At 43.5% G+C, this 15,061-nt stretch overlaps 1 protein-coding gene across 1 annotated transcript; it reads right to left on the bottom strand.

The window, feature by feature from the left end:
* Nucleotides 1–5,743: 5,743 nt before the first annotated feature.
* Nucleotides 5,744–13,508, bottom strand: LOC136534703 (boron transporter 4-like). Its single transcript, XM_066527085.1, has 14 exons — nucleotides 13,304–13,508; nucleotides 10,607–10,713; nucleotides 10,406–10,488; nucleotides 10,130–10,322; nucleotides 9,911–10,049; nucleotides 9,673–9,838; nucleotides 8,436–8,602; nucleotides 8,137–8,310; nucleotides 7,804–7,899; nucleotides 7,608–7,724; nucleotides 7,105–7,427; nucleotides 6,711–6,978; nucleotides 6,487–6,615; nucleotides 5,744–6,124 (listed from the first exon to the last, which is right to left on the bottom strand). The coding sequence occupies exons 2-14, from the start codon at nucleotides 10,708–10,710 to the stop codon at nucleotides 6,080–6,082; spliced, it is 2,004 nt and encodes a 667-aa protein (XP_066383182.1). The 5' UTR covers nucleotides 10,711–10,713; nucleotides 13,304–13,508; the 3' UTR covers nucleotides 5,744–6,079.
* Nucleotides 13,509–15,061: the final 1,553 nt, after the last annotated feature.

The following is a 15,061-nucleotide window of genomic DNA, read 5'->3' as shown; positions in this document are numbered from 1 at the left end:
TGATTGAAGAGTAGGAGATCCTCGTGCAGGAGGAGGCCCCAGAGATGCCATTGACTGACTGAGCTGACACCGTGCCTGCCTAAGGCAAGCCCCGGTGCATAACCTCTATTTTGAATAAGCACTATATATATATATATATATATATATAATGTGCATTTACGTTACAGACATTTTATGAAAACCACCTGCATAAATATATCTACCTATGAGTCCTACTAGCTTAGGTCGAGTAGCTGCTATGCTTAGGTTTTTCGGTAGCGTGAGTAACCTGCCGTTACTCACAATAGGTGATTATGATTATCACTCTCATAATAAAAGGGTAAAAGGAAAATAGTGATCTGGCAAGGATATGGTATGGGTATTGATGTGTGTAAGAGGTTGTGTCCCGCGGCCAACGGGGCATAGCCTTGGTTACACTGTTTTCCCTGTCTGTGTCGGTTAAGGACCGGCCGTTGCATTGGGTTCTAGGCAAGTCACAGACTTATTATCCCGAGCACATACTTGTTTATGGGAGCAAGGAAGACTCGTTGCTCTCTTGTCGTGGGTTATGGCTCTTTCTGGACCGACTGGTTGGAGGCAAGGATGGTGGAGGTCTAAGCATCACACTGAGTCCGAGACTCATGTGTAGGGACTTGGAGTCTAAGTTTGGACAGGGACCTAGACCTCTTGACAGGAGAGTGGTGGGTTGGTCCTACTTGTGCCTGGGGTACAAGCGGAGCATGTGTTTTTCGAGGTACCTAGCTAGGCACATTGATTCACGAATCGAGCGGGGCGTGTGTTTTTCGAGGTACCCAGCTGGGCACATTGATTCACGAATCGCCGAGTAATTTGGTACGGCTCGTCTATAGTCTAGCACCGTAGTAAGAACTGGAAGATGAAAGATGATGAAATTGATCTGTTTGCTCAACTCTTGCTTGAAAGTAGAATAGGTGCTTACATAGAATGGTTAGCTAATGAAGTAATCATGACCGCTAATAAAACACATACATAAGGATTCACTAGTAGCATTGCTTTTTATAAAAAGAAAACCCAGCAAACCAAAAAGCTTATCATATCCTTTGGAGTCGGGAAATTATTCCCACTAGTCGGGTAAGTTTTACGAGTACATTGTGTACTCATGGTTTATTTACCCCCGTTGCAGGTGCAGTTTAAAGAGTAGCTGTTGTGTGGAGAATTCTTCTGGTGGGTACATACGGATCCTTGTATTCTACTGTTAGATGTTTATTTTAATTCCGCTGTTTAAATTCCGCACTCTAAACTTGGTTCTGTAATAATGTATTTCTAAAAACTTTGGTTGTATGAAACATATTAAGTATTGTAAACTCGTTCTCATTATTGGATCCTAGAGAAAAAAACATGGATTATTCGAGTTCTCCCTTCGGGTGTGCTCGATGGAATCCGTCTGAGGTAGCCAGCTTTTGGGGTGCTTAGTGTCTGGTGGGAGACAAGCACCTCCAAAAACGTGGTATTTCAGGCGGTTCTGCCACAGAAGCTGCAATCGATAGTATATGCAGGCTAAGTGGCTAACTAAAAGAACATAGCAACACTCTAAGGTATGGTGTATAGGGTCTAAGTGACATCACATTCGTGCTGTTGTTTGTAGGATTCGTCAAGAGCCTCTCTATCCACATTGAATTCGTCCACTGTTAGAAATTCAAGGTAAATCATGCATTGGATCAACGTCAAAAAACATGCATTGGAGTTAAGTATTAGGAACTTTGGTATGCATCATCTACATGAATATTGTGATATTACATGTGTCCAAAAAACACATACAACCAGAATTATCAGATGTTTCGTTGCCATCCTTGAAGTCTAGTGGTGCTTCAGAAAGGTGCGTGGAGCGTGATAATTGGCATCCTAGGCATCACAAAATGTCTAATTAAACCACTAAAAGAATAGTATACCGTAAAGGCAAGCAGAAATCAAAACATCATAAAATTGACATCCTTGACATCATATAATGAAATATATTGTCGGTAAAGGAAACAAATGGCTCACATAGGCTGCAAACATAATATGTTTGACTTTAAAACATTTTTTAAAGGGAAAACACAGTTTCAATCTACATAGAGAGGTATATAAAAATTTGAAAATCAGGCTACAAAATGTATGTAAGGACATCGAGCAGAAGATAAAGCAATAATTTGTACAATAAACTGAGAATGTAACACTAAAGACTTTACAACCAGGAAGATAAATAAGAGATAGAAGAGTTGATATAACCCAAAAGGCAGATATAATTACCCAATGGTAGAATAGTTAGATAACACAACTTATATTACGATCAGTCTACGTCTGCTGCCATTTGAAATCTCTGAATCACCGAGTAGAAGCATTGAATCGCTGATACTAATTAGATATCTAGAAAGGCATGAGGCGATGCATTAACATTACTGTATTATGTAAGTGCATAGTTAATTGTCAACTCTAAAATAAGGTAAGTTAGAATACTATTGAGCAACACTGTTTTAGTTTGCTACCATACAAGATACATGAAACTTTTTTTTTCACAATTATTAGTAGACATGTATCTTACCAGGAACTATTAAAGCAGCAAATATACATGTATCTCCATTGTAGTGGACAAATATAATTGGAAATGTAGAGCAGAGAATAGAGGACGAAAGAACCATGCTCTATCTGATCAGCTTACTGAAAAGGCAGCGAGCAAAATTTCCCCTCTTAGCCTTAGAAAAAAAAGCAATTGCTATCACAACCTTAAATCAGGGAAGAACAACGTTCCATTTCATGCAGACTTACCAAGGGTTCTTGTTTTTGCAGACGCAAACCATCTTATTCTTGAGCGTGTGGATCTCTGAACTCTAGACCTGAATAGTTACATACAACAAAGGATGAGTCTCAGATTTTATTATCATATAAATCTACCTTATTGGGATTTAACAAAGGCGCTCATTATAAATCTATGGTTACACAATTCATTATAAATATGTATCCCTACAAATAGTAGTAAAACAATCCATTGCTAGCTGGATTTTAAAATAATATCATAGCACAAATATTTGAGCTGTCTTAGGTAAGGAAGTTCTAAAAATCTTTCATTTGAATAAGATTATTAACTAACCCTGAAGCAACTTCCACATGTCATGAAACATTAAATGGCAATAGTGAAGGGTTGTATTACATTAAAATTCCTACGACATGCACAAAAACATATTGGATTGAACCATTTCATTCCGAAATAGAAAAAGAGATGTCAGCCCATACATTATATTTGCTAAACCACTGATAATCATTTGTGCATGACACAACAATGCATCTATAGGTAGCAACAAAAAATATACACTTATCGAGCAGTTAGCAGAACACCAGCCAAGTAGAAAATTATCAACCACAACTGATAATTAAGGCTTAGACTTACGAAGGAATTCGCTCAAATAAGTGAACATATAATTTTTAATCAGATATAGCACAATACGCTCGCTGATTGCCTTAACTGTTATAATTTGAACCAGATAATACCTTAAGGGTATATCATCAATTAACATTAAAAAAGATATAATTGGAATAACCTTACCTTTTCGTCTACTTAAACCAACTGTTCTGAAAAAAGGAAGACTTTCTTATGGCTACAAAACGAAGATGTTACAGGTCCAGGCATCCGATAACTACATATGTGGGCAAATGTATGATCCTAATCCATCAGCACCGACATGCATATAGAATTTTTGACTTGTTATTTGGACTATAAATGAATGACAAATATTGGTTGAATTAAAGGAATCAAAGGGACAACTAAAATAATTTAAAATACAAGCTGATTGTTCTTAACTAATTTATGAAAAGTTAGAAACACTCACACACCAAATAAGTTTTTCCAAGTTAGAAAACAAATTATATGGAATGATTGAAGTTTCCAAGGTAACTAATTTTTTAGGTCATCTAGAAACCACACAATAGAAACCTGAGTCAACTTGGTCAATTCAGATTGGAAAACACCACAACCAAATGGTAATGTATTATGAAGATTTTCTATGCAACCGAATATACATCAGTTCCCATCTAGCACTAAGAACTTAAAACTAAAATATACATCAAGCATTAAAAAGGAGAGTATTTTCCTTGCAGCTCGTAATTTACAAAAGTAAACTGTAAGAGCAAAAAAGACAGCATCATTTTAGGAAGAAAAATAACTTAGTACTATAGTTGTTGTAGACTAACAATAAAGAGTAATAAGAATAAGTGCCAATCTTAGATAAGGAATACAAAGATTGTGGCACAAGAAGCATGATGTGTACAGGGTACTCCTAAGGGTGACATAAGAGAAATTCACATAAACATTATAGAGGTACGGCACAAATCTTACCAGGACAAACGAAACCTGCATAGATTGGCGCGCCATGAGCTCCTTGCCGCAGCCGTGCTAATCGTGCTAATCTTGCATACCTCTATAATGGTAAGTCTAAATTGATAATCTAACAATGGTCATTGTGGCCATGAAAAAAATCAATCATGAGACCTACAAAGTACCCAAAAGAAATTCCAGAATACACATGCCATCATTTTCACTCCATAAGAACTATGCACTTTGAAGCTGTTTAACACACAGTCGTTTTTTTTTGTTTCAGTAGTCGCAAGTAACATCGCACACCTCACTACAATAAAAATCATGTTTCAAATCACATGGACCTATAGACCATTCCTTGGTTCGTTAAATTTACTACTTCTAAAGTAAACAACTGTGGCGGACGTATGTAAGATAAAGACAACTTACATTGGCAGCATGCTACTGCTGCATATGCACAGAAGAGAGGTGACCTGAAAATCAGTAACAGTGGCTCCTAAGGATACACGTAAATTCGGTAAATGCAACTGCAGTCTATAAACACCATGTACTAAGCACACATCAGCAGGACGCCCCCATGCCGCATCCCTCGACGCTGGACGCTGTGAGAGGACGCCTTCAAGCCAGATCCGGTAGGAGAACGAACGGATCTGTCCATGGAGGTCCTGGATCCGGTCGTGGAGGCCCCAGATCGACCCCAGCAACCCTCGCACCGCGCCCGGAGCAACGAGAGAGGAGGAGGGAGGTGGGAGAGGCAGGCGCGCTCGCCTTGCGTCGGCGGCCGCCGCTGGAGCGTGCCCGCGCCGGGGCACCGCGCCGCCACCGTGTCGGGGCCCGCCCATGCCAAGGCTGCCATGCCCGGGGGGGGGGGGGGGCGTGCCGAGCCGCCACGCCGGGGGCCTGCCATGCCGCCGCTGCCGCCGGGACGCGCGCGACGGGGCCCGCCCTAGCCAAGAGAGAGAGAGAGAGAGGGAGGACTGGAGGAGAGGCGAGCATGAGAGGGAGGACTGTGTGCTGTGAATCAGAAGCCAGATATATATTTGATGTTGAGTAGAAGCGGAAGCAACAGAAGCTACAAGAAGATGCTCCGGACAGAAGCGGATTCAAACAACATTTGTCGTAGGATCAAAGATCGGACAGACAGAATTAATCGGAGTGACGTGTACGCTCTCATTGAGGTTGAGCTCCTGCATACACCGTTGCTCCTCTCTCTTGTTTTTAAATGTGAGTATCACCGTTGCTGCCGCGGCGCCGTGCGTTGCTCCGGGCTGGTGACCCGCTGGCTCGGTGACATGATCATACTTCACTCACAGAATCAACACCTCAGTGTTAAACGGCAGTACCGGTAGGCGCAAAAGGTTAATTACTTGCTCTCCAACGGAAATTCGGATTGCCATATGAGCAGCTTTACTGACGCGATTGCAGTCAAAGAGAGCAAGCTAAATGTAAACTCGACAAATATGAGACTCTACATTGATAGTCATGTACTGAAGGACTTGATTAGTACAGTCTGTGGAACTAATGATAATGATATTATTCTACTTCGTTCCCGTTCGGCCATTCCCCTTCCATATCCAAGACTTGTATTGCATCTGCTCTCCCTTCCAATCACTCCTACGTAGTTTACGCTAAGTACCTGCTCTTACAAATTAGTACACCTTTCCCACAGATGCGTTTGGGTCAAAAACCCAAGTACAACACTAGTAGCAGCAGCAGCAGCAGCACATTACATAGCAACAGTATTCACATCAACGGACTGCAGCTTGAGGATCATCACTCTACAGAAAAAACACTTGGCTGAACCGCATTTGGGGCAACCTGCAGGGTGGAGCTGAAGCTGTTAAACGCAAAATCGACGGTATAGAGAGTACAGAAACCCCCTCTCTCTCCAAGAAAAGAAAGATAAAGGTGTGAAATGTGCTTAACTCGAAGTGGCCTGTGAAAATCTTCCTATGTTAGGCACAAAGCAGCCACTGACATGCATGGTGCGTACTTGACTACTTGTTCTCCCAAAGAAAAGAAAAGAAAGCAAAAAATTCAACCCGTTGGCTCCTATTTGAAGCCAGCAAAAAAAAAAAAAAAAAAAAAAAAATGTCAGAGAGTCAATCGATGAGCCATCACTACATCACATCTAATCCCTTGTAAACTTATTGCAGTACCATATGCGTGCTCATTGTTACCTGAATTGGTCTTTCTTCACGCAGGCTTGAAGTTCTGTGCTTTAGCTCTCCCCGATTGGTTGTGAGTTCATCCAATATCTCTGCATCAGGACGGCTAGGACAGCTTCCTACCTCAGATACTTCATCTTCCTGTGCAGGGAACAACCAAATTTCTATTAACAAATGGGTCAAGCATACAAAACACAGAAAAATGGATTCCAAGTGAAGGCAAGATGAATGTATACCAGATTGTGTTCAAGGGGGACCCCAGCAAGTTCTTCATACTCAGCTGCATCGAGTTCCCTCAAGACGATGGGATCAAAAAATTTTGGGAGGAGATACTGCCTGATGATAATCATAAGGAAGAAAGGCACTGGGAACAGGATCCCGGCTATCGGTATCCATGTTATGCCGAAGCATATTAGGAGGTAAACCAACTGAAAGATCGTGAAGATGGTTATTGTTTTGGGAACCACTGACTCCACAAAAGATGCATGGGGACCTTCAAGAACCCTGAAAATGTTACAGACACGGTGTAATTGATGATTAATCGCAAAGGAGGAACAAGGCTATATGCATTATTCCCATGTTAGTCCAATTGTTCAATTGAAGTGAATTGATGCAGAACAGAGATATTACTTGTAGCGTCGGCCTTCTGCAATGAACAAAAGCTGTATCCTCTCCCAGAACTGATTCCCTGGTAGACTGTCAATGGCCATGTATGCAAAATAGCCCCAGAGAACTGATGTTGGTATCATCCTGATGACTGGCATAGCTCCAACACAACCACCAACCAATATGGATTGTAGCAGATTACTCAATCTCTGTTCATTTACTCGAACAGGCAAGTGGGCTTCTATATGTTTCCGAGGGTCAAACTCTCTTGTCAATTTCCCTTCTTCATCGAATTCTTGCAGAACAGCATCCTTAAAGTTCTTCAACTCCTTGTCAACAGAATCAGTCTGCAAGACCACATGTTGAGCATTAGCGTTATTTCAGCATTTAGGTAGTATTTAGGTACTGGACGAAAATTAAGGAGAATTCATATGTAATTGGTAAAGGCAAATTGCTGTAAGTTTCAAAAGCTTTGTTATTGTTGACATGTATAAATAAGTCAAGTAACAAAGAATCAAAAGACTCGCGTTCTGTTCGCTATCCATTTCAATGAAAACTTCTTCCATCTTGCCATATATTTCCAAACTGGTAGCACTTCTTCCTAAGCTCTCCTTGGCAGTATCAACCATCTTTTTGCTTAGCAACTGAATTTAAGAGATGGAAATGTATGAGGAAAGCTTATTACATTAGCAAACCACATAAATCAGTTTGAATTTCACCAACCTGCCTCTTAAGGACAGCAAGACTTCTTGTGTGCATGGGAGACTGAGGAAGGACTCCATTAGATGGAGGGATGCCAAGCAAACCACAGAGCAGGACCTGACATTTTTATAGCATGAGAAAAGGAACTAAACAGCCATAAGATCTGAACTAAAAATGTGGACCAAGGGCCTGCATCATTTCTATACTATATATTGGGGAAAAAAATAGATTGTCATACTTAGTCTAACGAATGTGATCGAGAATTTGAGATACCAAGAAACTGAGGTTAAATTTACAACCAAATGGAAAATCTAAATAAACAATTTGTATGATAGAGACTTATATGCCACATACCATGATTCCAAGGACCAAAATGTCATAGTGGTAGGAAGAAGGCTTCTTCAAATTATACTCCTTTTGCTGTGCCAACTGTGAAGCTACGCTATGATCAAAGAAGTAAAGTCCTGCAACCATCAAAGCAGGCAGAATGGCTGCAAGTATATACGCTGGAGGGACGGAAAACAAATCCTGACAGTAAACAGAAGAGAAAGCATTCAGAATCATATGCAGCCATGCAGGAAATCTCTATGAAAGTTTGCGCTTCTACAACCAATAATATTGCATCTCAGAATAATAAGCAAGCGACTTATTACCCTTGCTATGGTCCAGTGTCCCTGTGAACCTGACTCCCAGGGAAGTGGAGAGAAAAGCCTCCTGGGGACTCCTGAAGGCACCTTGCCTGGAAGTGTATACGACAATGCTGTCCACACAATCACCATTAGCGGGACGCCGTAATCAGCTATAAAGCTTCTAAGCCACCCTGTAAATGGCAAATCAAAGTATAGTCAGGTGCACGGATAGCGCCAGATAAGAAATAAACTATCTACAAAACATTTAGTAATCAGCTATAAAGCTTCTAAGCCAGCCTGTAAATGGCAAATCAAAGTGTATGGTCAGGTGCACAGATACCACTAAATAAGAAATAAACTATCTACGAAACATTTAATGGCTTATTTAGCATAAATACTTTTTCTCAGATTTAAAGGGCTCAGACCAAAATGTATTAGAAAATTAAAAAAACGAGATCCAACCTAGGAGTTACTAGGCGGCTTTTTATTAAGAGAAAATAGTTAATGGGCACCCAAAGTCAAGCTAAAAGAGGATTTGAACCTCGACAGTAGAGTGCACGGCCGCACCTGCCACCCAACAAATTGAGCTAGGCTCACTTCCATAGAAAAATTAGAATTGTCCATACAAATAAACAGGAAATAAAACTGGAGTTCAAGACTGATAAGAAAACATAAAGCTCTCAACACAATTCCCATCTGATGTGGGCCAGCCCAAACCAGGATAAGCCCAAACACAAATAAAGTCGAGCATGGTCTACAGGTCTAGTCCAAAACCAGGTCGATCGGCAATCCAGTTCAAATGAGAAATGTTTATTCCCTCCGTCCACTTTACACCTAATTTATTTTGAAAAAAGGCCTTTCATTTGCAAATAATTAGTTGTTTGCATGTGTCCGTAGAAAGGTTGTACCCATCGATTTAGATTTGGAAGTGTTTTAATATAATATTGTGATAACATACCATAAGAGAAACTAAAGATAAAAAAACTACTTTTGAAAAATTATTCATATACCAAAAACAGAACGTACAATAAAGGGCTGAGGAACTATTGTGTTAGTAGGATTTAGGGCTTCAGGGTTGAGCTGTCTCTCTCTTCTATATCAATGAAAAAGCATGAGCTCGTGCCCTTTAGTTAAAAAAAGGTTGGACTGTCTCTGGAGTCTGGATCAATTGAATGGCTTTATGATATTCCTCATCAAGCTACACTCAGCTTTAGGTATAACATTACAGATGTAAAATAAAAGAGTAGAAAGAGTGACCAACCTATGCCATATAGCCATGACCTTGCCCGCCTGGTCCTCAATGCAGTATACAGCAAGCCAATTGAAAATATGACACCGAGTAGGCCATTGACATACAGCCACTGGAATTGGTATATTGGCGAACTGCTGTCAGCATCTTCGGGCACACTAAATTCCCTTATCATCCCCTGCATTAGACAACCCGTTTTAAATATTTCTGCCATGTAAGAAATAAATCGGATTTACTAGTACCATAGTACCTTGATAGCTTCTTGCAAGAACAGAACAGTGATTAACATGCCAAAAAGTTCTCCTGCAACCCTTGTAAATCTGCTAATAACATTGGAAGCATTGAACATTGCCAAAAGAAACAACATGATGGCAGTCCAGATGCAGACCCTACGGACAGAGAGGAAATATCAAGTCCAGTTTATCTGAAAGCTAACGCAGGTTCAAATGCATTCTATTTCAGTCATTACCATCCAGCCCACGCCAAATATAGCTTCTCACCCAGAGCTTGCTGATTCTTGGCAAAGTTGTAGAGATAAGTGTACATGATAATAGTCGGTTCGGCAACTCCAACAATCAATAAAGGCTGCCCTCCAAGAATTGAATGTATGATGCCACATATCGCAGTCGATGCCAATGTTTCAACTGTTGTGAGTATACCATCTGCAACAAAAAGTATATTGTTTTGTTACTGCTTTTGTGATATACAGGCCTAACTAGCATAGTAGCACAAGGCAAGGCCTTACTTGTTGCCGTGCTCAGTTGTGCTCCGAAGGCAATGACAGGAAGAGCAGAGGCAAAGAAGATATACATGGTAGGTGCCAATATCCTGATGATCCATTTGCCAGTAATACAAATAAGCTATGCAATTAACAGTAATAGTGAACAGACGAGACATGCATAATTACTAATAATGACCCAGCACAAATACGTTACACAAAACTGACCTAAAGCCAGAGTGGAGTCCTGCAACCCAATCATGCTTGTACCAAGTGGCCCTTCCTTTGATATCAGTGACAACTCCCTTGAAGGGATGCCTTAGTAGATCCATAACCTGAGAGAGGAATTAATAAAGTGGAGGCTTAAATAGAAAATAATGAAATGACGCTTAACATAGGGTCACCAGGCGGCTCGTCCACAAACAAAGCAGGCTCTTTTTTAGGGGAAGGGAAGATCAGAGCCAATCACTAGATAGATTAGAGAAAGTTCATGTACCAAAATGGCCTAGCTGTCCATGAAAAAATAAGTCAATTTGGGCAAACTTTGACATCAGAAGCCATTATATGTATGTAACGTGAGGTTCTGAATTTCTTCGTACAATAACTTTTTAAATAGGGAAAATTATGATCGTGCCCCTATCCAGTGCTCCAATTATGATTTTATCCCTGCTTTTTCAATTTTGTGATTTTACTCCTACTATTTTGAAATGAACGATTTGTTTGCCCCTACTTTGGATGTCCTTAGATGGACAGGGAATAAATGATTTAAAAAAACTTCTAAATCTAAAAAGCAAAGGCGAAATGACCACACTGCCCCTTATCCTTGTCTCTAGGATCTTCCTCGTCCGACCCAGGCTGCATAGGGCACATGCGCATCTGGCGCGGGGTCGCGAGTGCACAGCCGACCTCGGCGGCAGCTTCTGCACCAAAGGTAGGGCGCGCGGTGTGGCGGCGCCTCCCGGCCTCGGGGCTCCTGCGTAGTGCGGCTGCTGCTCCGGGGCGCAGGGGGCGACCGCGGCCTTTCGTCGTGTGCGCGCTGGGCGGCGGCCGTGCCCGGCAGCGGGTGTTGTCCGGGTCCGGCTCAGGGGCGCACGCCGCAGTCTCGGTCTTCCCGCACCATGAGTTCGCCCAGATCACCGATGACGACGACGAAGGGGACGGCGACGGGGATGAGGACGAGGACGACTCGGACTCCCCGCTCATGCACCCAGCACCGCTCGTTCCGGTTCACGCCCGCGTCCATCGCGTGTCAAAGCGGCGGTGGCGCTAGAGGGCCGTGTGTGCACCACGTTCGAGGCACTGGTTGGCTTCGTGTGGAGCGGGCGTTGGGATACGGCCGTCGCGGCGGAGCAAGCTGCTGTTCGCGGTGGATGGGCGGCCGCGGTTCCGCTCCCCACGGGGTACTTTGCCAACGCCCAACGCTATCGTGCTGACCAGCGCCGTGTGCCCCGCGGGGGAGCCGACGTCGTCTCTGGCTCTCTACCGCGCGCCGTGCAGTTGGTGAGCGGCGCCGCGGGGGCCGTGACGAACGCCTACATGCGGTCCGCGTTGGACTATTTCGAGACGAATCCGCATGCTTGCATGGATACGGCAGTGCTGCGTGTTATGGATTTGTGTTTCTTTTTCCAAAACTAGTTTGTGTTGAGTTGATGGCGCCTATGTTCGAGTGAACTCCTCGTGGTTAAAGATTATACAATATTGCTAATGTGCTGCCAAAATTTTGAATTTTTTTTCAATATTAAATCTGAATCGAAATAATTGCAAGTTGTGCCAAATATATTTGACCAAATGTAATCATTTTTGTCAACATTACAATATAAATGCCTAATTCCAAATCAGGGGTAAAATCACAAATATACATAACAAATGGGGGCAAAATCATATGGGCATTTCTGTCATTTTGTACAAATGTTAACACCATTAGGGGAGGATGACAGAATAGGGGCAAAGTAGTGCTTCGTTTTGAAAACGCAGGGATAAATTCATAAAGTAAAAAAAAAAAACAGGGACAAAATCACAATTTTGATACAAAATAGGGGTAAAAATGCAAAAGCCCCTTTTAAATAACCATTCTAACAATATAATTCAGCAGGTTATATCTAACTAGATGAGAACTTGTGCAAAATCCTCTGATGATGAACTAGATTAGAGCACTGAAAATTGTTCCAGCGGATAATTGCAGCTCACGGTCTGGTCCAAGAGGCCCCTCTTCCACGGGTGGGGCCCAGTCCTAACCCAGAGTTTAGGAACCAACGAACGCACGCATCAATTTTCCACGACGACTTGTAAGGAGAACAGCTCACCAGCTATAGTTACCACGTCCAAAACCGATCAAACAAAGGAGTAATAAAAGAGTTTTTAAAGAAAAAGACGCGATGCACGGGTAGCGCAGCTACGTGCGACGAATTTTCAGAGAACACAAGCAGTGGAAAAACAAGAGCACGAGATTCAGTTGCTGGAGCCATTTCCAACCCACATGTACAGAAACTGGAGTAACGAGGGTGAAGGAACATGCGCAACTTTTCTCCCCACCGTTAAGTTACGACAGCTCACGCACCACAGCACTGCGCCGAGACGATCGGAGACATCCAGGAAAATCTCAACAAATTCCCCCCAAAAATCTCCGGATGGCCGGAGAGAAACCACACACACCGCTTCGTTCTAAAAACACACAAATACACGCACGAGTCATGCATGGACGCATGCACACACACCGCCAAAAAAAAAGGAAAAAAAGAAGAAGGCGACGCCAGAATAGTCTGACGACACCATGAACAACTCCGAATCTGCAGACGTCCACGCGGCGACACAACACAAACTAATAATCCATCATCCATTCATCCGACGACGAGCTAACGCGCACATCGACCGAGCAATCGGACCGAAGCCACCCGATCGGGGACGGGGAGTAGATCGAAGCCGTACCAGTTACGGAGCGGCGGCGGAGGCGAGTTGGCGCGGCGGCGGAGGCGAGTTGACGCGGCGGCGCGCGTTTGGATCGGCAATGCCCGCGTCCTCCCTGTCCTCGGGGCGGCGTGGTGCAGTGGGCTTGCCGAGGCCGAGTGCCCCCGAATGCCGGTATTTATAAGCGAAGGCGTGAAATTGGAGTCATCGGAGTCGAGAAGGGAAGGCAGCGGCGCGGGGAGGGAGGGAGGACCGGAGGGGGACGCGCTCTCAATAAATCCCGCTGTCTCGTCTCGTCTCGTCTCGCTCACTGACGAGTGGGGCTGGGCCGCTGGGACGACTCTTGTCCGCCTTAGCTGGCTGACGAGTGGAGCCGCAAGTGACACTTGGAAGGGCCCCGCCGCTGGCGATCCGCGGGGGTCCACCCGGCACGTGGCATGGTGCCGTGGATGGAGGAGCGCGCCTGGCCCTGGCCCTGGCCCTGGCCCCGCACCGCATCCGGCAATTCGGCATCGCTGTTTTCCGTTCCATGCGACTTGCGAGCAGCGTGAGCATGCACACCATACCTAGCTGTAGCAGCTGTGCCACCTCCAGGAACAGTCGAACAGAAGCACGATATGATACGCATGGTGTTGGAGGGGAAGGGAACAACGTGCAGAGTCCGGACCAGGCGCGCCCCCTCCGACGACGATGAAACACACAAGAAAAACTCGCGCGCACACGGCCGGCAATGGTTTCGTTTTGCTTCTTTTTTCCGTGCGGTCCGTACGGCCGCTAGCGGCGCAAAGCCTTTCCAGTCTGGACGCCATACACGCGGCGCACCGTATCCAGGAGATGGGTGCAGGCCGAGGTTGGAGCTCCCCACGTCGTCGGCACTCGCGCCAGTGACGTCGGTGTCACTACAACAGAAACTGCCTCGGCCAAGGGATGTGGTAGCTGTAGCTCCACCGAGAAAACACTACCACCACCACCCACCTTGCCACACACATGTCCGTCCACAAGGTGATCCTTCGCGGCCAAGTGTAAATTTGCCTTCACGGCAGTACTTGAAGGGTCACATGGCCCATCACTCGTTTCTTGTGATCCCAGGTTGGAGTTGGAGCAATAAATATCATAGTATTTTTTTTAGAAAAAAAAGTACAGTATACATGATGCAGCTTGCAGATTTAAAGAAATATGGAAATAAATATATACTTTTTGAAATCTTATTTTCATATGACTCCAAAAAATACCAGTACAATATTTTATTGGAAAGAACGGAAAAAGTTTTGTCGTGATTTTTATTAGACGAAGAAAGAAAGAAAATAAAGACAAGTGCCAGTGCAGTTCTTTGAATGAAAACTAGAACAAAAAATCATACAACTGAAGCGACTGTCCCATTCATATAGCGCAACTATGGTACAACGACCGGACAATCGTCAAAATCACACCACTACTTGCTCCAACTTGATCGAAATGACTCAACTAACAACTCAACTTGGTCGAAAAATCGACCAACACCTCAACCTGGTCTAAAAGACCCAACATGCAAGCACTAGCACAGCACACTCGATCTTCAAAGTAAACGTGGATCCCGATCTTCAAAGTAAACGTGGATCCAACATGCTTAATGCAATAATACTTGAGTAGTGTTTTTCAGTTTTGCCCAAAGCTAACCCGCTCTACTCTTTGACCATCAATTTTCTAAAAATCCGGATAGTTACGTTTAGCATCATCGGATTTATTATGTTTTTACATTTGCCATGATACTTTCACAATCAATATATAATTCTCATGTTG

This window comes from Miscanthus floridulus, unplaced genomic scaffold, assembly GCF_019320115.1.
Source record: "Miscanthus floridulus cultivar M001 unplaced genomic scaffold, ASM1932011v1 os_2213_2_3, whole genome shotgun sequence".
NCBI lineage: Eukaryota > Viridiplantae > Streptophyta > Magnoliopsida > Poales > Poaceae > Miscanthus > Miscanthus floridulus.
This window is presented reverse-complemented; position numbering and strand designations above follow the sequence as displayed.

Coding starts and splice junctions, on each gene's coding strand:
- LOC136534703 (XM_066527085.1), bottom strand. CDS start 10,710: ATGGATCTACTAAGGCATCCCTTCAAGGGAGTTGTCACTGATATCAAA. Junction 8,603..9,672: donor GTCATGGCTATATGGCATAG/GTTGGTCACTCT, acceptor TGCCATTTACAG/GGTGGCTTAGAAGCTTTATA. Junction 8,311..8,435: donor GACACTGGACCATAGCAAGG/GTAATAAGTCGC, acceptor GTTTACTGTCAG/GATTTGTTTTCCGTCCCTCC.